Genomic DNA, 24,983 nt, shown 5'->3' with positions numbered 1-24,983 from the left:
TTTCAACTTTTGATTGGCAATCATGGAGTTTGCTGAGTTTTTTATTTTTTTATTTTAGGCATTTAACATCTAGAGCTGTAATTTGGACTTGTGCACTTAGACAGTGAAGGCGTGACCAAGTGCTCCTGCTATTTTGGTTCATGCAGCTGAAGCAGGGCTGGACAAAAGTTTGGGTGGAATGGAAGACAAATTGAAGGGTGTGATGATGACTCATTAGCCTCTCAGTCAGTCACATTTCTGCTCTCATACCTTTCAAACTGCTGTTCCAATCAGAAAGGCATAAGAAGAAAATGTTGCTTGGGACTGACCTCAAGTACAAAATGGTGTTGTATAGAAGTGCAGTTAGGTAAGAAGTGATTGTTCTGAATTTTTGGCATACAAATTTAGAGGTACATTTTCATCTTCCTCATCTTATTTTAATGGTTTCTAAGTATTTCTTTAAAGGGGCACATAGAAACCACTTTTCTTTAGCAAAAAGACTGACTTGAAGTGTAGTTGTCATCCTCTAAGCAGACATATAAGATGGCACTTCACTGAAATCAAAGACACTGCTAACATAAGTAGTATTTGTCACCTAACATACATGGAGGGCTCTTTATGTGTGATAGACTGGCAGCTGGTTGTTCCGCTTCAAGACTTGGCCATAAAAACACTAGTTTTTAGTTCACTTCTATTGGGGTTTCTCCTTATTAACCTGACTCCTTAGTTCCCCATCAGTACAAACCTTTGATAAAATAACTCTGAGGAAAGTGCTGCATTTTGGCACCGTGTACGAACAGGATAATATGAATGTGCAAAGCTCTCCAGCTTCACTCCCCCTCTTCCCTCTTTGGCTGTAAAGAGGAACTTGCTGTGGGAGGAACGGGTATCCTCTTCTGGGAGATTAAAGAGCAACTTCAGATGGAGGTTATTTCTGGAATTCCTCCAGAGGACAACAGGTAAAAAGTTTTTAGGCCAATCCAACTATTTTCTGGGACTCTGGAAAAGTAGATGCTTCACTTAATGTCACTATGGTACTTGCAATAAAGACACTTTATTTAAAGCCTGTGAATAAAAGACTACCATCATTTAGTTACTGCCTGATTTTCAAAGAGCAATGATGTGACTTTTCTTTATATGCACCCAATTCAAATTTATATTCACAGTGCTTAGTTAAGGAAGTGCATAATTGCCCTGGAGTTTACAATAATATAGAAGTAAAGGAGCTCTGATGCTACCCAGCAGGTGTAGGATTCACATAGTGTCTACACATTATAAAACCAGCACATTAGCAGAGAACAAGCTACAGCTTGCATTCAGTCTCTTGGGACACGTAACAGTGACATGTAATGGAAAACATTTGACTTGAAGTGTAAAAAATACTGAAAAAACACAGATGAAAGGCCTCCTATGTAGCAACACAGCTGCTAGACTCAGCCACACTGGATGATGCTTTCAAAGCCTGGAGACGCGGTTCCTGTAATAACACCGCAGACAGGGAGGCTGAAGACACACGAACCAAGCAGATCTCTGTCTGTGCATCTGCACTGATGATTTAAAGAAAGTGGCTCTAATTTCTTAATTTTTGTTAGATAAACATTTTGTTAGGTTCACATAATGACTTGTATGTGATCAGCTAACAAATAGTTGTTATCATTTTGCATATCTCCTCACCTCTTTACAGCTTATTCTTGTCGTTTTACCCACTTTACTTACTGGTTTAACCACACCACCACCAAACGTGTTCACACCAGACGGCAGACACAAATACTCACTAACATGTAACAGTAGTCCAGCATGCAATAGAATGAATTACATGTTGGTGGTAAAGAACAAAACACAGCTAATAAAGAGTGAATCTAGTTAGCACACAACAGCTAATTTATTAGCTCCACCTAGCTAAACATAATGCAATCTATACTATTTAATGTAAATGTTACTTTGTAAAAAAATATTTCAGAGACCTTTTGATATACTTTTGGCTGCTCACTTACTTCAGATGGCACAGTTTTTACACTGGTTGCCCTTCCTGACACAAACCCTACCATTTATCTTGCGCTGGTGACCCCCTGAGTCTGGGTTTGTGTCTCCTCCTCCTGTTGTCAAATTGGGTAATTAACATATATACCATGGGGTCACAAGACTTCTTGATACAAAAAATTTATTCATAGGTGTTTCTCTTATTTAGTCCAGCCTCACTGATTTAAACAGGATGGTAAACAGAATTTAAACAGAAGTATCTTTTAGGTGTAACATAACTGATTTAAGCAGCACCACAAACTTTAAACAGATTACACGAAGCCCCTCACTGAATTATAAGAGCACCTGAATATTATGACCTTTATCCAGGGGTAATTTCTAGCAACTACAACTGTTGTTTTAGACCACATTAGCTTTAGCACAGTGCTCCTAATACACTGGCAACTGAGTGTGAGTGATAATAATGTGTCAAGTCCAAAAAAGATTGCAATTGCAATGTGTGTAAGTGTTGTTGCCCTGAGCATTGAAAGGCCGTGGCAGCCCATGGTCTGACCAGCACCAACCAGTAACAAGGCAATGGGATGTATCAGTATAATAACAGTAATGCCACTATGACATTAATAGGCCCCTGGTGCAATCCCACTTTAATTCCCAGTAACCTGAAATAAGCAGAACAACCCACTGCCACTCCAAAGCCATAATAATTTAAACCATAAATTTTCCTCTGGAACGCTGTTGTAGCACAGCCAAAATTAGACTCCAGAGGGGTTTGTACCCAAATGTACAGAGTTTAGGTAAGCACTTGAAAACAAAAGAAACTTTATCGTCCACATGAAGTCAAACCCTAGAAATGCAGGTGGGAAAAGTGCATGTAGTTTTCAGTCAAATGCATGCACATATTTTTCCACCATCAGCTGCTGTTTTTTTCTCAGTCTAATCAGAAGATTTCTGACCTGACCTGTTACTTCAACCAATCCATGAGTTCCAACTGAGCAGATTTCAGTTGTAACCTTTTATATAGTTCTGAAAGTAAATAACAACACAAACATAAAATAATTCAGTTCCTTAAAGGAAATTCCACTGTGTGATGATCCAAAGTATAAGAAGCTGTATTTACTGTATATTCTGCAAGCACTAAAGAAAAACAGCACCGACGGGTGTGATGCTGTAGCATCCCTAAACCGTATGCTTGCTGGAGTTGTGTCAAGCCTTTAACATTCAAATGATCCTCTAAAACAGCTTTTGAGAGGCAATTTAAGCCCTAAATTAGATTAATTAGAATATATGTCACAAAATCCCAGTAGACCTCTTTAGGAATGGTTTGTCATTGCAAGGCTTAAATATAAATATCTACCCACAGGCTGCTGTTCGGTTTTTCAGATCAAACTGGCCAAGCCAGCTGACAAAAGCAATGCCAAAAAATGTAGATTTTACAGTTAGATAGTTTAACATTGTTCTTTTTTATTTTCCTCCAGCTTGCATTCTGGCTTAGGATGGAGCTTCTGTCCGAAGTAGAGGAATTTGAGTATTTTGGTATATTGGTATCACAGGTAAAGTATTGTCTTGATGCATTCTCAATCATCCAGGAAAGTAAATCTCCAAAAGTTGATTCTGTTCATCTGGACGTAGCGTTTTGTGGGAGAAACGTTTCGTCATTCATCCAAGTGACTTCTTCAGTCTCAGCTGACTGCAGTTTTCCCCAATCTTATAACTGGTACATTTACATAATGACTGAAACCAGCCCACTGAAGGAACAATGGGCTGGGAGGTCAGTTCCTTAATCTTAATTATGCAAATTCTAATGACCATTGATCAACAACCACTGACCAAAACCCACTGATCAAAGACCACTGATCAATGGCCATGAGTACCATTCACAGAGAGTTGGGGAATGGCTGCAATCACAGCATTGTAAGATGGTGAAAGACGTACCCTTAGCCCCTTCCTCGATTCAGAGATGGTCTTTCGCTTTTCACGTAAATAGGAGGTTGTTTGGTTTCCCCGATGTATAAATCCTGGCAATCCTCCTGGCACTTAACAGCGTACACTATGTTACTCTGTTTGTGTCGGGGGACCCGATCTTTGGGGTGGACCAGTTTTTTGGTGCAGTGTGTTTTGGGGTTTAAAAGCCTGTTCATAACATTGGGGAAACCTGCAGTCAGCTGAGACTGAAGAAGTCACTTGGATGAGTGACAAAACGTTTCTCCCACAAAACGCTACGTCCAGATGAACAGAATCAACTTCTTGGACAAAGGTAAAGTAGTTTATGAAAGCAATGCTGATCCAAGATCCTATCCTCACCTATGGCTAGGTACTCTGGGTAGTGACTGAAAGAAGGAAAGTGGTTACAAGGGATGGAAATGAGCTCTGTTTAGGATGCCTTATAGGTGCCTCCTAAGTGAGGTGGTTTGGGCATGTCCTACTGGGAGGACGCTCGAGGGCAAACCCAGGACATGCTACAGAAATTACATATGTCAGCTCCTTTGCAATTGCCTCAGTGTCCGTCCAAAAGGAGGCTGGGTATCTCTGCTAAGACTGCTTACCCCGCTGCCTGGACCAAGGTAAACGGTAGAAAATGGATGGATAGTGTTTTTTCTGTTGTCTTTGTGGTTTTTTGGATTATATAATTTGCACATGATCAATAAAACCAGCAGGATCATATAAATTTTATAACTGAGCAGTAAATTTGTACTTGCATAGGCTTCAAATTATAATAAGTTGAATATTTTAAAACATTTCTACTCTTAGCTGAATATTTCATTGGATTTTCCCGTGTTAAACATGAATATTCTAAGCTGAGTTAAATACCTCTGTCTTGTTTCCAAACATGGAAACCTCTGTCTTATGACAATGTGTGTAGCAAACATTGGCAGCGACCTCAAAGCATCTCTGCAGAGGTTAGGCCACCTGGGTATACACTGCCATGTAAAATATCTGGGGTTTCGGAGACAGTGTTATTTTTATCTAGGTTTACCACAGCTAAATCCCAGGAGAGTGTTTGTTGTACAGGATAGTGATGTATGATGTTCACACATTCTCTTATTTATTTTCTCTCCCTTTTTTCTTAATAGCAGCTCTGAGACAGCCTTGGGTGCAGAGTTCTCTTAGAGACTGTAACAGCTGTCAACAGACCTCTGTGACTCCGGCACACACAGTGTTTTAATGCCAGAATATTTCGACAGCGTCACCATTGGTGGTTATATTCAGATGAGATCAGGTTATTGTGCTGTCAGCCATCTGGGATTAATTTTGTGTCTTTGTTTGAATGTTTCACTTTTCTTTGTTTTCCTACCTCATATGCAACGATCTTCTCACTGTTGGACCTCGGAGGAACTGGTTCCCAGAACACCTCGATCTCAGAGGCTGACACCGCACGGGCCCACGCTCTCGAAGGTGCTTCAGAGGGTTCTGTAAAGGATGGATTGTTATCAACAATGTTCCCTCTAAGCTGCGGCGCGTGTGCATTTGCGCACTGCTGGCACGGTGTCTGCGCACAGAAAATCTGCGTTGCGCACAAAAAAAAATCTAACCTGAATTGAAATTAAAATAAATACGTTAACAACTCTGTTTTGCAGTGTTAGTCAGTAAGTGACTGGCTGCTCCAGTATGGGATTAGAACGATGCCACCTTATCCCGTAGTCCAGCCAATGATGCGATTCACATTCGTATATACGCAGCTAATCGACGTCGTTGACAGGCTACGACAGCGTCCTTATGTGTCGACACTGGCGTTTTAGCTAGCAAAGCGGCGTGGCTGATGTGGAGTGAAGCCACGTTAATGACAACGTGTACAACCATTGGAGATGTGAGCAGGACAGACGGAACAATTGACGGAAAAGTCTGGACTTTATACCAGTTTTTAAATTGTGTTGATCGGCCACGTAAAACCAGAGTTATGATAAAAATATTTGCAATGTTTGTTTTTTTCCTGAATACTATCGTTGTTTATATTTACTGCAGGAAGAAACGGTAAAAACTGCGTTTTATAAGGAAAACGCTCGAAAGCTCTCTCCACCTGTGAGCAAAGACAAAACCAAAACCCCCAACCTTTCCTATTGGTGGAAAAATGTACCATGTCGACCAATCAAAAAATGATATGGCAACATGGCATTTAGTTGTTAAGAAACGTGGGGGAAGTTTTAGGAGTGACGGCGGTGTTTTGAGATGTGAGAGATTTGCGACATTTAGCGCAAATCTTGTGTAGTTAGTGTGTAGTGTAGTCAATGGCTGTTGTTCTCCTTTATCTCATCGTGGACAGAAATTATTTTTGGAGTGGCACAAATAATCTGTGTGGCATCAGATTTGATGCAGAACAGCTGATTGTTCTGTAAATAGTTTGAAATGTTTATTTAAAAAAACGCCTTGGCTGCATTTTTAGGTAAACAGCTGCAAAAAACTTTGTTGTTTGCAAAACTCAGTAACTTTTTTGAAGAAGTAACTATATAATTAATTGCCCAACATTGGTCATTATATACTGTATTTTGCAGACAGAGAGTTACAGACTCTCTCCCAGACCACAGACTCATACTCAAAATACAATTCACAGCTTTATATAAAAAAAAAAGAAAGAAAGAAAGTTGTGTTTTCAAAATTGGAGTTCAAGTTATTTTTACTTCCAATAGTGTTAACATGCTACACAGGTCATGAACAAGATTTTTTTTTACATTTTCATTGTAAGTGGGCTAAAGCAGTTAATTAAAAGTAGTCCGACATAAATGTAAATGCTGTAATTTGATTATTTTAATAAACCATGTAACTTGGATGGATTCGATGCTGGCGTGACCACAGTGCACACGTCTGCTGTTGCTCACAGTGGTCCAAGGGACCGCTCAGGGAGTTGGTGTGTTCGCTCAGACACATGAAAAATTAGAGGGATCATTGGTTATTAATGCACATGTTTTTACTTCTACACAATAAAAAATATATTTTTGTCAGATCTTTTGGGAAATCTAAAAAAAATCTAAACACAGGTGTAATTCTCTAAGCTACATAAAACATGAGCGTCACTTGATTTTTACCTGTTAACTACAGAACAACAACTGCTGCCTGCTGAGCTACCTGCTCTGAGACTTATTTCTGTACTACTCCATCATCTGTGACTCCAGGCAGACTCTTTTTTTTTCTTCTTCTTTTCTGTCCCTCTGTTGCAATGATCCTGGACTAGACTAGACAAGAGCATGTCCTCACACTAACGACACACACTCAAACTTACAACTCTCCTAACCTTTGCACCAGTTTGTCTTGTTCCTCGAAAAACCTTGATACCATATCTCATCCCATTTTTTGGTAAACTCAAAGTACAAGTTAATGGAGTCTATAATCATAAATGCACAAAAGCAAAAAACTAAAGACAACGACACAGTTGTTTATGATATTGCCTTTTGTGTGTACCGTATTTTTCAGACTACAAGGCGCATTTAAAATCCTTTAATTTTCTCAAAAATCGACGGTGCGCCTTATGTATGAATTCTGGTTGTGCTTACTGACCTCAAACCGATTTTCTGTGGTACACGGCGCTCAAAAATCTGTCAAAAAATGTTTTAGTACGACTTTGGTAAGCTACGAAGCCGCACCACTTGATGGATTGTCGGAGCATTATGGCTACCATAGTCAGGAGCCTCACAGAGTAATTCGTACTGTGCTTCAGCATAATATTACCGTATTGTGTGTGTATAAGGACCCCAAAATGTCAGCTGTTAAGACACATGTTTACGAAGCAGATTTCCAACTCTATCAGTCACGCAGTAGAACACGGGAACAAGAGCAGCTGTGAAGATGAAGAATTTGATGGATTTGTGGAATGAACTGAAAAAGTGAGTGTATTGTTCTGTATTTTTTGTGTTACAACCGAATGATGCTGAGTTATTGTGAATGAGTTGAATAAAGTTTAACATATTTGACTGTTTTGTTTCGCATAATTTGCCTTATGTATGAAAACAGACCCGTTCATCAACAGTGCGCCCTATAATCCGGTGTGCCTTATGGTCCGAAAAATACAGTAATTGACACAAAATGCGTATTTTACATTGTTATCATACAGTTATCATCAATACACTGTTGTCGTGAAAGCCCTATTTGCAGCTAAAAGCGAAAGGATAAGTATTTATATTTGCAGGACGTGAAGACGCTCACCTTCCTCTGCAGAAAACACTCTAAGAACGCGGCTGAACGGCCCCTCTCCCATATTGTTGTAGACTCCCACTGTCACCTCAAACAGGGATAGGGGTGCGATGCTGTCATTTCTGTAAATATATCTGGATGCGTCAGGTGATGCCAGCACTGTCTGGATCCAGGTGCTGCTGCCAAGTGGGCGGAAAGCTACAACATAGCCAAAGTCCTCTCCGCTCTGCTGTTCCTCTGGAACTGGCTGAGATGGGGACAGAAAAGTTACGCCTTTGACCCAAACAACTGTGAGCAGAAATTAAATTAGGCAGCTGTAAAAGAGTAAAGCAGTAACAGTGTTTTATGTCTAACAAAGTTTTGAGCAAATCAACGGATCCAGCACCTCTCCGTGCTTTGACCCACATCCAAAAAATGTAAAGCTGTCACCTAATTCTGGATTTACACACGTGTAATTTGCACTGGCTCTGTATCTCCTTGTTGATTTACACAACAGGGGGAGTCAGCAGGCAGCAAATCAGAAAAGCTCTGCCTTTTAATTAAAAGCCATTCCACTGAAGCCAGACTGCTGCAGACGCAGTAACCTGCCAGGATTCCATTCTCATCAAAAGAAGAATACTCTGTCACAATGAATGCCCACTCAGAAATGCCCATGATCCTCTTACCTCCCACATAATAACAAGTTCTCCTCGAGCTCCTCCGCCACCACTCACGTTAATCGGCGCAACCTTGGGAACTAAACAGACACAAAAGGAAACTTGCTCATCCCTCAGTTCTGACTGTTATGTCTGACACAGGTGCAAGAAGTAGTTCAAATAAGGGGATCACAGGCACTATGTGGAGCTTCTGTTTACACAAAATGGGTTAATCACACAGGAGAGGAATTAGGTTTTTGTTGACAGTGGCATTACCACCCGTGTGTGCCGCCGTTATTAGCCGAGTGCCATATGTCAGCCCTGTGCGTGAGGCTCAACGGGAAACTTGTTCCCTTGTGATTCAACCAGCGGGATAGAATTACTCAGCTAACCAGTCAAAAAAAGACTCGCTCACGGCCGTGTCTCGTGGCATGTGCGAGCGGGAGACGCTTCTCTTGATGCAACCACTAATTAAACCCAACACATGCTCCAGAGTGCACAAGAGCTTAGTGCTGATACTTTAAAAAGCATTTTAAAAGTGTAACTCAATTTCCACTCTTCCCGCGTGCGACTGAGTAATCAAAGTAGTGGCATGAAAACATAGAACAGATTTGAAACATCACAGGGAGCACGGACAAAAAGTGGAACTAATCAAACAGTTAAATTACATTTTCCAAGTGGGACTGATTAATTTGTTATGAAGAGAAACAACAAATCGAGAGGGTACCTGCTGCTTTGGTTCGAATCTGTTTTGATGGCGTGCTGGGTTCTCCAACACCAACACTGTTGATTGCCACCACCCTGAATTCATAATCCACCCAGGGGTTCAACTCTTTCACTGTGGCATGCATCATCTGTCCAGGCACAGAATCAGGAACTAGGATTAAAGAATTTAGAATTGACATGTGTTTTGTGTTTTTATGTTTCATGTGTCACATTCACATTTGGTTCCCAGCAAGTATAAGTAGTTCATATACCAATGAAATGCATGGAATGAAACTATGACGTTTACAGTTTAATTACAGCTCGTCAGCATCTCTACAAGCATCATAATTATTGTCGATCGCACAGGTGCATCAGCATCTTGCAATGCTATTTTAAACAGTAACACAACTAGATAACCACAATTAATAAGCTGTTGCGGGACTAAGGATTTTTAGGCTGTATTGCCAAAAGTGGCAAGAAATTCCTGTGAATACCTGATATTTATTTACTTAATGATGGTAAATCAGCCCTCAGTACACGTGCATTTTGATTAGAAAAAATACATTTCAAAGTACAGTGAACAATAGCTCCCCTCCCGGTGGTTCTGAGGGGGACACAGAAGTGCAGCCTGTGTTTTATTTTTGGACAATAAAGTTACAATGGAAAGGTGGTTAATTTTGAAACCAACTAAATATCAGGATATGTCACTTTTATAGATCAGTGAAAGGGCGATGCTACTTATGTGCAAACGATACTGCGTGGAGAAAAATACCAGGAAATATGTAACTATAAAATTCTGTGAGTAAAAAGAATTTTTTGCATTTCTACATCAAGACTTCTTGTTTATTGTGGAGCTATTCACAACTCACTAAACAGCTTCATTCACTGAAAAAGCTGCGAAGCATTTCAGCTTTCCTCTGTTACATGTCATACATGTGAAATGTGTCATAAATGGTTTATATGCACAAACTTTTAATACATCAAAAAAATTGTTTTTAAATATTGTATTTTGTATTTATATCATGCATTGCCTTAATTATGTTCATTTATAATCACCATAAAGAACACTGAATTTTGAACGTTGAATGATAAAAAACACATTCAATAAAAATATAACTGCCTGACGGTGGTGGTGCATTTGTACCTGTCCTCATAGTCTGCCAGCCTATAGAGAAGGGGGTCCTGGCCTGCATCATGTACTTAGTAACAGGGCTGTGGTTGTCAGGTCCAGAGCCCCAAGACAGTTGCACAGTAGTGTCAGTAATGTCAGTCACAACCAGGCCCTCGGGGGGCCCAGGAGGTCCTGCAACAAGAAGAGACACCTGCATCAGCCTCACTGTACGGCAGCAGCCTAAACAAATGAGCTCACGTCAGCTTTGAGACTCCACTGCAGGTGTTATTCATAACCTAGCTAACAGGAGATATAACAGGCTGTGACACCACCATAATTATTACACCGAATATCACAGATCAGTGGGAACGCAGGTTACACTTCTTTTATCAGAGACTGGGGTGTTTTTAATGCTTTAATTGTTAAAAAAAACAAGTACAACAAGAAAACAGTGAGTGAGCTCATCATGAAATCTGACCTATTTAGTTTCTGGAGACATGTATGCCTCACACCAGCAAGAAAAACAACAAAAGAAAGAGAAACAGGTCGCTGAATATTTTTCTTTTAGGAGGTTTGTTTAGCTTTAATACGTAGATACATTTCAAAAATGCCTTTATTCTTTATCACTGGGTTTCACAGATTAGCTGTACAATAGGTTTAAGTAACCTTGTCTTTACATACTTATAAACTAGGACTAGATAATGTATCCATGTTAAGACTAAGGTCCAGAAAAAACAGAGGTAAAATTGTGCATAACATTATATGTTGTCTAGCCCACTGTAAGTAGGTGTACCTACTTACATTATGATACGTTTTTATCTCTATGAAGATATGTTGCATGGCCGAGACCCTTGGATGAGTTTTTCAGTAAAGATTTCATTTTACAAGTTTTGTGTAGTAGAATGAGCTTATTTTGCTCAATAGGGATTTTCTGTCTGAGGGAGGTTCAGTGTTTTTTGCTAAGTGAAAGTAAGTGAAGTAATAATAACAAAAGACAACATTAATTACCAAGGATTTGGGAAAAAGGCAGATTTTTCAGTTGGTTTCTCACTAAAATCAGGGAACGCAGCAACATGGGATTTCCTGCTAAGCCCTGCAAATCTGCAAAAGTAGCGCTGTGCTCTCAATGCGACTAACTACTTCTGTAGGAAGATGATTGAGCATCGACAACACTGGTTTTGGATTATGCATATAAAAACACAATATGGAAAACCTGCATAATCTATATTGGTGGCAGACTCTTTATTACCTGCATTGTTAATCTGAACGTCTCAGATTATCCCAGACCATTCTTTCTACGCCTAGTCTAACCTTTGCACTTTTATCATGTATTTCCTTTGTGTAATAAGTCATGGTTGTGATGGAGTGTCTGTGAAGATATTTGCAAATTCAAATGGAACTTGAGTCTGCACACTTGGTTCAAGGTTTTGACAGATTTAAACTCAACTGAAGCTCGAGAATAAATATGAGCAAGCTTGACACAGTCTGTCTCTCATCTCACAGTTCTCCCTGGCAAAGCCTATAAGGCGCATAACATATGCATAAGCTATGCTAACACATAATAAAAATGGAATAAAAAGAGACAAAGGAAGTGTTTGGAGCTTCGGACACCTCTGAAGGTTGTGTAGAAGCAAGCACCCTGAACTCTACGTTGTTGAATAAAGCCTATTGTGCCTGGGTCACAGACATATTTTGTCTCTACTTAAACTACTGGCACATCAACCAAAGAGACGGGTATGTAGGATATCTATAATCCTTGAGTTTAAACATCAAAAATGCTCTCCCCCAGAGTAACATTTATGGCATGAAATCAGTTAAAAACATACTTTATAAAATGTTTTCTTGCATGAAGACTGTTTTTCTAGATACCCTTGAAGCTTTTGTGGCAACTTACTCTTTCCTTCAAGTTAACTGTGATATAAGAGGCAATGAGTTTAACTTCTTTTATTTTCTCAAAGACTTTGCAGTCATCAGCCTGAAAGTTGGAAACTGGGTAACACGTGTCAGGAGTATCTGTTTAACAGGACTAATTTAACTGACACATATGCTTAATTACCCATCTGTTTTTTTTAACCACTTAGCCAACATCCAACAAGTCTGTCCAAGCAAGACGGTACGGGCAATTACATTCACAAGTTGACCTAACCTCCATGTCGTTGTGTTGTTAGACGAAAGCAGAATACGCAGAAAAGAAAAGAAAAAAAAACATCACTGTGCCACCAGTTAAATCCAAATTATACTCACTAATCACAGAATGTTTTTTTCACAAAAGATCTTATATGCAGAACACTGTTGCTTTGCATCTTTTCATGTGTAGAAATGCCTTCTTTTGGCATATTTCCACTAAAGCCACTGGGACAAATTTGAGTGTAACACCATCGGGGGGATGGCTTACAAAGCCCTGTCTTTATGTCTAGACGGGCTCCTTTCGTTTGGCAGCATCATTCTCCTGGCTGAATTTGAACCGGCTCTCGTCTGCCAGTCAAATCGATCAGTCAACGGCACTATGAGCAACCTGAGTCTGCATTGCCTGCAACAAGCCAACCGCGCCAATACAGGCGGCCGTGTCGTATTAAAAGAACAACTTTCAGTGCTGAAAATCATCAATATTTTCCTTCTGAAATCAGAAAAGGGAGCTAACATGTCTTTACAGAGTAAAGCTTGTTTACCAGCAGTGAAAATGCTGCTAACACTGAAATGCTCAATGTCAAATGTAGAGGAGTTTTCTGCTTTATCGCCTGATTTAAAACTTCTGTTGGAAATTATATCAGCAAGTAATGAAACATGCAACAAGTCTCCCTCTTTACACTGTCGGTGATACAGCTCTTATCATCATCTTAAGAAACACAGACATGCAGAGTACTACAAAATGACAAGCAGTGTAAGGAGGAAAAAGCATACCTCTGACAATTAAGTCTGCTGCTGCAGAAACTGTGTCGATTTCAGTGTGTACCATACACACATACTTCCCAGAATGCTTTAGCTGAATGTTCCTCACCATCAGGTCACCCGCAAATCCCTGATGACAGAGACATATGCGACTGAAAGTCTCGGAGAAGAAAAAACCTCCACCAAAAGCAGCAAAGTCAAAGTGAAAAAAGAAAAGACGTATAGGAAATCCTCAGGAGCACATTCAGTTTCATTCTCAGCCATGTGCTGCAAATCCTCCACAAAAGGAGCTTGGAATAATCAACCACAAAAAAAAGAGGCAAAAGAAATTAATTTGGTTTTACGTTGTAAGAAAGGCTACACAAAATTGACTTGTTTTCAGTGTTTTCAGTATTTGTTGTATTTACACTTTAACCTTACAACTCGGCTGAGTGGCTCCAAGAATAATTTTCAGAGATGCTTTTTTCAATTTGTTGCTGCTTGTTCTCTCTCTCTCTCACACACACACACACACACACACACACACACACACACACACACTCGTATTTTGTTTAGTTTTTTCCCAGAGAAACACAGAGACTCTTTGTTTGTTTGAATATTTTTAAAGAAAAGTCAAACATCTGTTGTCATTACGCTCACTGTGAAATGTTAGTGTTTTACGGCAGCTTCAGTGGCCCTGCTATGATCAACCTGACAAAGCATAAATCTTGCATTCACAAAAATTTTGGCTCCTTTGTGAAGGCTCAAATTGATTGATTTGCACTAAGATCTCCTCTGGGCTAGAGTCTCATCCTTATAGGCTCCCTCGTCACGACTCACAGTAATATCTGTTGGCGTCTGAATTGAATGTACACAGCTTTCACGTGGGTTTAAAATGGAGCTAGCCTACAAATACCAGTTCCCCTGGTGCCTTCATGTTCTCACAGGACCAGTTCAGTGTATACAACCTTAAGGAATAATTTGACAGGGTGAGAAATGCGCTTAATTAGCATAGAATCCAGAGAAAAGAGTGATACCACTCACTTCTCTCAGAGACAGGCTGGGACCATTTAGCCTAGTTTAGCACAAACACTGAAGGGAATTCAAAACCTTTTTTTTTAAATTCCAGGACCACAAAAGCTTAACAATTACAGACAAAATACTATATTTGAATTTATTCATTGACTATAACGCTATAGGTATGAAGAGGTTAACTGAGTTTATCATACAGATTGCCTGAGCTCACTAATCGCTACATATTATTTTATTAACCCAATATATTTAGTGAGTTTTAGAAGCAAATGTATGTGTTTTTGTCAGCCGGTCAGCCAGCTACCATTTCTTCTGAACCAACTTCAATTTGCTGGCTTAAAATTTGAATGGAAGATTATCTACATATTTACATATTTAATCATGTTTGTCTAATTGTTGCGGAACAACAATTTACAGAGTTTCAGGCATGTACCTGATATAATTGTGCAGTATGATCATGAAATACATCCATTAGCTGACATTTTTATGGGTAAATAATATATATTTTTAAAAAGTTAAATGGCAACACACTGCATCATGCAGTACTCTGTCATTTGATAGCTGTAACCTATACAGAAGTAGCCAAGGGAGCAACAGCTATTAAGCTGCTGCTGTTATGATGAGTTGATGCATGTCTGTGCTGGAAAACAGGACAATAGCGTTTCCTGACTCACTGCAATAACGTGTGTCAAGATGTGGGGCCTGTGTGGGCAGTGATGGGGATATTTTGACACATGTAGGTCCTCCTAAAACCACATGTTGCCATTTTTATATTTCCATTTGTTCCATTTTTTTTGTTTTGTTTTTTTCAGATGGAAACCTCTGAGGCTGAATAATGAAGCCAGTGAGGTGCAGGTCTATAATCTTGTCCCTGACGTCCTCGCACTGCTCTTTGGTCTTGCCCGTGATGATGATGAAACTGACTCTGTGTACAGGTGTGCTTTATATACATAACAACTTGGGATCAGAAATATATGGGATTAACTGTGCCACATGGGCACACAGCCACTCTGTGGAAAACAGAATAATGACTAGCTTATTTCATTCAATGAATGCAAATCAGTTTATAGCTTTTATGGACTGTGCTTTCTCTGGATGTATGTCTGGTACTCTGCCTCTCTTCATTAAAATGAGAGACTGTTCCTATCTTCAAAAGTCAGAAAACTTACAAATTCAGGGATCAAATAATTATTCCTTCCACTGTATGTTTGAAATTGATTTGGATTTTACTGGATCCACCATGTTTGTGACAGATACAGACGTGGTGTATTTTCATCAAACACAAAGCAAAAAAGCTAACCATCATATGTATACATACCCCTCCAATCATCTCAAAGTGCTCCTGTCTGTTGAAGTCGATAGCTTTGCCGTTGAAAAACCACTTGAAGATGGGGCTCAGGGACGAATCACTAGACACCTCACAGGGCAACACGATGCTCTGTCCCACGCTGGCATCCAAGCTCAAGGGTGGAACTATGATCTTTGTGGGCTCTTGGGGAGAAAAACACATTGACTTGTTACTATATGCAGCACGGTGTCGCTATCAGCCAAATGAATAAGGTAATGAAGCTTATTTTGCCCAGAATCACGAGACAGATTTTGGTCTAGCAGTGTAATTAAGCGACCTTAAATAACTTCACTTAAAAAGCAAAAGCTGCCTATAACTCAGTAATGAATAATTAAAGACGCTGCAATCACAGTGTCAACTAGAAAGAAATAAAATGACTCTCTCACTCTCGTTCTCCATAATAATCATCATTTAACAACCCCAAATCTGAAAATGCTACAGGAGCTCTTTTTAAATTAAATGAAAATATTCTTCACTCACAGCTATAGACGTCAGTGGTTTGCCCCACTCTGCTACATGAACAATAACTCAGAGCTGACAAAACCTCGGATGACTTATATGTCTGTCAGAGCGGCAGGAACATAAAACGGCTATATATTTCATTATCCATTTCATGCTTGAGCTACTATTTTTTTTCCCTCTAACAAAAGTTTAAACCCTCGGCTTAGAAGGTACACTAAAAAAAGAAAAAATGGAAAAGAATACCTTTTACCACCAGTGTCCCTGTGCTGCTGGAAGTACCAAAACGGTTTCTGGCCACACATGTGTACCTGCCTCCATCCGATTTGGAGATATTGGTGATACGAAGAGTTCCATCCTCCATGATGGTCCGTCTGAGGAGAGAGAGACAAAACTGAAATAACCCACTTCTTTATGACTTCTTTAGTAATTAACTGAATGAACAATGATGTCAGGAATCAAAGGGACCAGCTCTGGCTGTGATAAGATTTCATTTCTCAAACCATTTGAACTTTCTCTCTTTTATCTTTCTCCATTTAATTCTTTTTGAATGAAGGCTTTAGAATCTATTCCAAAAATCTATTTGCACGCTTCAAAAGATAACAATTATCTTAGCTGAAGCAGAACAGATTTGCTGTAGGGTCAGCACAGTATTGACAGCACAATAGCTTAAATGCACATATTAATTGGACACACAACAGGCCACCGGGGCCGGGCGGGACAGTGATAGGGCGAGGGGAGCAGCGCTGTAGAGAGGGATCTTTACCTGCAGCCTTATCGCTCTACAACATGCGGCGATTATATCAACATGCTATAAGCCATTTCTGAAATGCAATAATATGGTGATATACAAGAATCACACCTTGAAAAAAGCATTAGCCTGGCAGTCTGATTAGAGAGCGAGACAAAAACATGAGTAAAACAACAGCTACACAGAGGAATGATGGCCTTGTTGTAAGAGCGAAACAGCTGGTGACTTACTTTTGTGAACTACATTTTCCTTTGATACAGGAGCTCTCTGTGGTCAATAAAGGTGGGGCTTCTTTTGGGGACTGTGATTGGGGAATTATTACATTTAAAAAAAAAGAAAAACAGATATATATATATTTAATATGTCATATAAAATCATATGTAGTACTGTGCAGGTGCCTTGAACTGATCCCCATTTTATTTTTATTTCACCAGGAAAATTGGAACTAGATGCATGAATTATTGGCATAAGTGTAGGCATAGTACACTGAAATACAATATATAAGGCAAAAAGAGTTTGTTCAATTCTCATAAGGCTCAAAGTCAATATTTGGTATGAGACCTTTTATTATTTCACACAAGCTGAACTCTCTTAGGCAAGACTATTCCTTAAATAGTCTTCTGGAATAGCTCTCTGGGTTTCTTGAAGAACATTCAAAGTTTTTTAGACCTCTTTTTGTCCCATTTTCTGTCCCACACTGCTTCAGTAATGTCCAGGACAGGGCTCTGGACTTTTTGTGTTTTTACTGCATTGGCAGTGTGTTTGGGATCATTGCCAATTAAAGTTTTCAAGATCAAGAAATATTCAAGGACTATTCAAGACAAGGTGTCCAACACCGCTGGCTGAAATATGGCTCCAATCCATGACAGAGCCTCCACCATGTTGTACACATGGCTGTAGGCACTCACTGTTCTCTGTCTCTCTTCTGGCTTCCTCTGTTTGAACCAACAGGGCAGGGATAGGGCAGAAGGTAGAGTGGTGGCCCCATGATCAGAAGGTCGGGGTTTGAATCCACTGAACGGCTACCCTGAGGTACCCCTGAGCAAGGTACCGTCCCTACACACTGCTCCCCGGGTGCTGGATTGGTGGCTGCCCACTGCTTCACTGAGTGAATGGATTAAATGCAGAGAGGACTTTCCCCATGTGGATCAATAAAGTATACATACATACACATACAACAATTTCAAATTTGGATTCCTCCCTCCACAAGACCTGTTACTGCTAATTTTGATGAACCTCAGCCTTTTTTCCCCATTTCTGTTGCTTAAAAATGGCTTCTTGACAGCCACTGAGAACGTTTCTCATGAGGCTTCAGCAAACATATATAGGTGAAGAGCCAAATGCATCTCTCAGATCCTGTGTCAGGATACTATAGATACTATTCACTTGCCACATCTTGTTCTTTCTCTTGTCCAGTTTCCACAAATCTTTACAAGTTACTTTGAAAAAGTAATTAATTACAGTTACTAGTTACTTCTTCAAAAAAAGTAACTGAGTTAGTAACTGAGTTACAAGATTCTAAAAGTAATTAATTACTTGAAAAGCAACTATTTCATTACTTTAAAAAAACGTTTAACCCTCTGGGCTCCAGGGTATAATTGGCCATTTTTAACCACTTTTGATGTTTTCTCCACATTTCACCTTTAAAAACTATTTACTTTGCCTTGTTTGGTATCATCCTTTTCAGCACAACCACACGTGTCTGAATTTACAGTTATGTTTTCATTTTGACATACTGTATTAACACAATTGATCTAAAATCAGACAAAAACATAAAATCCGAGTAGAAAACGTTATAATTTTTGACAATCACAAACATGTTTATTGAATCATATTTCATAACTTTAAATGCAAATATAAATGGTCAATTTTAAAATCATATGCACAAATTTTGCAAACAACAAAGTTATTTGCGGCTATTTACCTTTTACCCTCTATTTTTATAACCATTTCAAACTATTTATATAACAATCAGGTGTTCTGCATTCAATATGTACATACTCGCTCTCTCTCTCTTTTTCTGCTGTCTCTCTCGCTCTCTCTCTCTCGCCGTCACTTCTAAAACTTGCCCCTCTTCCTAAACAACCAAATGTCATGTTGCCATATCATTTTTGATTGGTCGACATGGTGCATTTTTCCACCAACAGGAAAGAGCGTTTTTTTTGTTTTGTATTTTTTAAATTTTTTGCTCATAAGCAGAGAGTGCTCGCTGCACTGTCCTTAGATGTTAGACGAGACAAAACTATTGAGGAAAAAATGCCGCATATATATTGTTTATCATCTACATCATGGTTTTACGTGGCCTATCAACACAATTTAAAAACTGGTATATATCACCTTGTTGCTTTGTCATCTTGAAGTGGTCATGTGATTGGCTTACCGTGACTACTTTATTCTTCCTCAATCAAACAGCAGCACTCATGCCATTGTTTTGCCCCCTTAGCTCCAGGTGTTGTGCCAAAAAGTGATCGTGATTGCCGTCCGCCGGAGCGAGCGCAGCTGCTTAAAGCTCTAGCGCCCAGATTACTTACAGCTAGGGATGGGTATCGTTTAGGTTTTGTCCGATACCGGTGCCAAACTACGTACTTTTGAAACAGTGCTCAAACCGGTGCTTAAAGAATGGAGAGCACAAACTTTGTCCAAAAACCTCTTATGTTTTTATTTTTAGCAGTCTCCTTTTTTCTGCAAAATGATAAGAACCGTCCAGCCCCCCGCACGGGGCGATCCGTGCTAACTCACTAATGGAGATTTACCACGCCGGCAGTAGATGTGCTCGGTGTGAGGTCTTGCAGCGAGCTATCAAATACGGTGCATTTCTCGGCTTTTAAAAAAACACTATGCGTTGCCAGGTGTTTCATCAGATTTGAGGTGTTACCTCTTTTGCACAGTATCACCTTAACCTCTTAAGCCCCAAAGGGGTTTCTTAGTTTCCTGCTCGAAAATGCAATGCCCAAATTTTATTGATTATTTCTCTGCAATTACAAACTCTGTGCTTACAATCTTGGTATCAAAATAAAGCTAACACTTGTGAAATTTCATCAGAGGTGTAAATATTGAAGCAGCTATTACTGTGTCAAAGTTACTGAGAACACAGAAACACAGAAAAAGTAAGTAGATTTTATCCTCGCCTAGTTTTTTTTTTTAGCATATGCCTCAGTTCACATTTCATTACAGAAATTTAGTAACCAACATATAAACATCAACTGTGCAAAGATTTATGTTTGTAAAGTGAAACAGTGAAAAATTACAGCACTGTCAATACATGAATATCCAGACGTTGTACAAAAATGTCCAATTTTGGCACACAATTGGACACCATGCCAGTTGAACTTTTTAGGTATTTAAGAGCAGAAATAAATTAATTTTATTAAGATGCCTAAAAAAATTTAAAAAAAAAAAAATACATTTTTGAAGAATTAACCACACATTTACATGGTAATGACCCTTTTCTGCTGTGCGCATGGAGCGCTTCGCCTTGGGCATTTTTCATCTGTAGCTCTGCTCTAAAAGAACGTACGTACCTGGGCCCGCCTACTATCCTTGGAAAGGTAAAATGATTGGCTAGAATCCAAAGTGTATGAACCAAAGCACCGAAATGTGCGCTACTTTTCGTTCTGGTTACTACCGTTTATGTCAGAACCAGTGCCATTACCGGTACTCATCCCTACTTACAGCTACTTCCCTGCGACTGATATAAGATACCGTAATCTGAACACAGCTTCAACCGTCTGTTAGTTGAAAAAAAGTAACGTGACAGCACCGCATTTTCTTGTTAGTAACGGTAACGGCGTTGCAACGATAGGAATAGTAATTAGTTAGATTACTCGTTACTGAAATAAGTAACGCTGTTAGTAACGCCGTTACTTGTAACCAACATTCTGGCCAATAGCTCTTTGGGAATCACCTTTTTGGTGAGAAACACAGTATTATGTCTGTCAGACTCAAGGAGCAAATGATGTGTTTGCAACAGCCTGCCAGTGACTAAGTGCCTAAATATACTGTTATTTAAAACTATCTCATGGCTAAGTTATCTGTCATGTGCAGACACAACACCGGTCAGTCTATGAGTAGGATGTCTTTTTTATGTTTGAGTGATTCATGGGCTAGTGTTACAAGTGGCCTGACCAAAAAAAAAGATTATATCGGCATGATGAATTTTAGAGTCTGCAGGTATTTCTTCCCAAGAGCTGACAAGGTAGGATAACCTGTATTTTGCCTGAAAGGGGAAATCGAGGCCAAATAAGCTCATTGCGCTAATTGCTTCAAGAGTGCGTAATAGCTGAAGATGATTCAGCTGAGTATATAAACATTTTTATCTGCTCGATCTTCTCTGCTCACTCGTGGGGGAAAGGCTCAGAAACATTTTAATAAGAAAATCAACCTTTAACGATAAAATGAGTGGATGAAAAAATAAATATTTTCAGGTTGTTCAGACTGACATTAATATACAACTTTGCTTATACTACTTTACGTTACGCCCTGGAATTTTATTTTGCCACCTCGGTTGATAACAGAGAAGTCGGAAATCACAGAAACACACGCATAAATGAGGCAGATAATGCTCTCCTGTTGTGACCTTTGGATTCAGTAAATCAAACAGAAATGCTGTGAGCAGCCAGCTCAAAAAAATCAAACAATTTCATATTGGCTTCCAAGAATAAATATGTATTTGCTCGGGCCAAGCTAAGACCCAGGGAGCATGTCTGACACAGGGTGCTTTGCGCTGATTTATTGACAAAAATATCAAACACTGAGTGATGGAGGCACACTGAGAACATGACCCGAGGAGCAATGAGCTGCAAAAACAAATAGAAACGTAAAGAACTATCTACTTTGTAGACAAACTGCGTTCCAAGCTGTGAATTTCTATTCTTGTTCAAATGTGCTGCCTGGGTAATTTTTCTCCCTTTCCTCAAGACTGGCCGATGGAAAATATGATAAATAATCAATCCCACTGGTCGCATGTTGAGGCAGGTCTGCAGAGCTAAGGAAAGCCTATGGAAATGTGGTTGTACATAATGATTGGAGCGGGAGCAGGGGGGAAAGAAAGAGGAAGCATGTGATAATCGACATGAAAATGAAATCTAAAAATATAGTCGCTCTGTGAAATAAACAGCACTTCGGTCAGATTTACTTTTTAGCATCTAGAATGTTCTTCTTGATAGAAACAGACAATTGGATACTCAAACCAGTGTACTTTGACTTTCAAATATCTCGCACTTTGTTTTTGATGTGGTATAATATAAAGGAAATGTATTAACAATCCATTGCTGGTTTCTTGGAATACTAATAATCCAAGGAGAATGGACAGCTCTTCTAAGATACACTGTTTTTGTGCCTTCAGGGCTGCAACAGCTTGTCACTGAAGAACTGCTGTTATGCCCTTGACAGGAGTTACTTGTAAGTATTGGCTTGTGGTTTGTACCTTACAGAGACCAGTCTATAACCTGAGGTGACAACGTTTGTACCTTAAACAGTACAAAAATGGACCATTAAAAAAAGGTGCAAAGCTGGTTCCAAGGGCACCCATTCATTTCTTTTCTATATTATTATTATTTGTAGTAGTGTTAGCAGTAGTAGTATCATAGGAGTGGACAAAGATCCTAGGAGAATTTGAACCCAGGACTTTCCAAAGGCAACACAAGACAGATACATACACAACGTATTGAATGCTTTTCCTGTTGTATTAAGAAGGAAATAGTGAAATGAGAAAAATAAAAGAGTAGATTTAATATCTTTTTTTATATTTCACTGAACACTGCGTGAAAAGTTAGATCAGACTGACGAAATGCGCTAGAAGAAAATGCACCAGTATGTGTCTTTTTTGGGATCTACACTTTGAACTTCGAAAGTACAAATAATCACATTGAGGACCTTGAGGAAGGTTTCCAGTCAAGTAAGTTAATTGCATTTTCATTTTCTATTTATAACCATAGGAATGTATAACTTGCATGTTTTTAATTTCTTATTTTATTTTCTAATTAAAATGTAAACATTAAAATGAGTGAACTGTGTCCATACTTTTTTTTTCTTCAAATCTACTGGCAGCTAGTTTAAGTATAAAATACTGTTTTCATGGAGAGAACTTATCTAAATGAATTCCTTTCAAACCTGTAAGGTTCATCGTAGGCAGTTTCATTCTGTAAAGAAAGCTGACGTACAGTGTGCCATGAATACTGCTACTGAACCTATTAAAGGCAATAAATTTACAATTTTCAGTTTTCCAATGAAGCCAAATGTAAGAAATTTATGCTACATTTTCCTCAATCAATTCAATCGATTACCAAATTTCACAGTTATTAAACTGAGAGAAACCAAGTGAGACTTCTACTGCCACAAAAATCAGTTCAACAATAAACATGTGCATTGGGTTAAGACTGTGAAAGGCCTCAACAAAGAGCATTTCAAATTGTTTTTTAATGGTTAAAGCCATCTTAAAGTTGATCCCGAGAAGTATTAAATTTGCGGTGGTGAGTTGTTAAGTTGTTGATGTAAGGTTATTTAGTATTAAAAAGCATGAGCCCACTAACTAAGGAAGAATATTTTGAAGCATGTATAAATGGGAATCCTACAGTCTTGTGCCTGTAGGTGGGGTCTTTGGGGTTAGCTTACAACCCACCAATTAAAATTTCCACAGATGAAGAGACCGCTTTTTGTGATGCCGTGTGCATGAGTGACGTTAGCAATAACAAGGACAATAATAAAAAAGGAAATGACCTTTCGAGAAAGCCCTCCACCTGTGAAGCTTTCACTTGTAGCACATATGTCATTTCTAGTGAAAAAGCAGGCAGAGCAGTCAGAATTCTCTGAAAATTCTAAAAGTCCTTGATTTAAAAGGGGAGAGGGAAAATGTAGGCTCTAGTTTTAAGCCAGGGACCATGTTTCCCCCCCCCTCTGGGAAAAAGAACAATCTCGAGCTGCATGAATCACAGACACGTCTCACACTTTTGAAATACAACAAGTGCCCTTGTACCTATCACCATGCTGATTAAAACTCAACATCTTTATTTTTACATGACCAAAACTGTAAACTACAGGGTGAATAAAAAGTCTTATTACACTATGAGCGCTACTGCTGTAAAACCTTTTCAGCAACTGAAGGCAAATTATGCTGCATCCCTTTTAATCATAGCTGGTCTTTCAGAGATGGTGCCACACTTTGTAAAACCATCCATAATATATATTATAAGGGATCGTGGTGAAGCCCCTCATGGTATCAGCTGTTATGAAGAAAACTGTTTTAGCTCCATTCCACCCGCATATAAACCAAATGTCTTCTGATTGGCTGTTTTTCACAAGCAAAAGGTTTGAACTACAGGTGGGTGCTCTGTGCTCACAGACGGAGCTGTGTGCCCTACATGACCTTCTCAGAAATATTTCTAATATATATGATTGACATCACAGAGAGTAACGAGCACAGCTTGGGGGCAGAGCACTCATTGGTCTGTTGGAATTACACATACGATAACCTCATTATTTAATATTTTAGGCCTGTTTTAATATGAGCATCTTTCACTGTAAAAGTATAAAGATGACAGAAAGTAAGGAAAAGGATAACAGGTCTCCTTTAATAACACCTGTGATAGTAAAAAAATACAGAACAAAATCCAATGTATATCGACCTGTAAGACAATCTAAACAAACTAAACAAGCATGAAAAGTAGTCAGACTGCTAGAATGACAATGAGATCAAATCAGGGTTCAAAACTCGAACCAACAATAATCAAAAAGTTCAAATGCGAGAATAACAGTAAAAGCTAAACAGGAACCCAAACTCAAATAAATTTACAAAGAATTGCAAAAATTACCACAACACATAGGACCATGATACTAGAAGCTGGCTACTGAGATTTATTATATATTAGGGCTGCCACAAACGATTATTTTGATAGTCGACCAGTCACCGATTATTTTTGCGATTAGTCAACTAATCAGATCATGCATCCATTGGACATAAAACGTACAGCTTATTGCACCAACATGCATCTGCTCTTA

At 39.1% G+C, this 24,983-nt stretch overlaps 1 protein-coding gene across 1 annotated transcript in view; it reads right to left on the bottom strand.

Annotated features, from left to right (window-relative positions):
• Positions 1-24,983, bottom strand: part of cntn6 (contactin 6) — a 135,207-nt gene that overhangs the window by 19,238 nt on the left and 90,986 nt on the right. Inside the window, exons 13-20 of the mRNA XM_082532728.1 lie at positions 16,484-16,611; positions 15,749-15,921; positions 13,432-13,549; positions 10,564-10,722; positions 9,442-9,591; positions 8,745-8,815; positions 8,092-8,326; positions 5,252-5,367 (exon numbers count right to left, since the gene is read on the bottom strand). Coding sequence (XP_082388854.1) covers positions 5,252-5,367; positions 8,092-8,326; positions 8,745-8,815; positions 9,442-9,591; positions 10,564-10,722; positions 13,432-13,549; positions 15,749-15,921; positions 16,484-16,611 — 1,150 coding nt within the window. The remainder of the gene's footprint in view (positions 1-5,251; positions 5,368-8,091; positions 8,327-8,744; positions 8,816-9,441; positions 9,592-10,563; positions 10,723-13,431; positions 13,550-15,748; positions 15,922-16,483; positions 16,612-24,983) is intronic.

This window comes from Aulonocara stuartgranti, assembly GCF_965226115.1.
Source record: "Aulonocara stuartgranti genome assembly, chromosome: 5".
Taxonomy (NCBI): domain Eukaryota; kingdom Metazoa; phylum Chordata; class Actinopteri; order Cichliformes; family Cichlidae; genus Aulonocara; species Aulonocara stuartgranti.
Note: the sequence above shows the minus strand (reverse complement) of the source record. Positions and strands in the feature narration are given on the sequence as shown.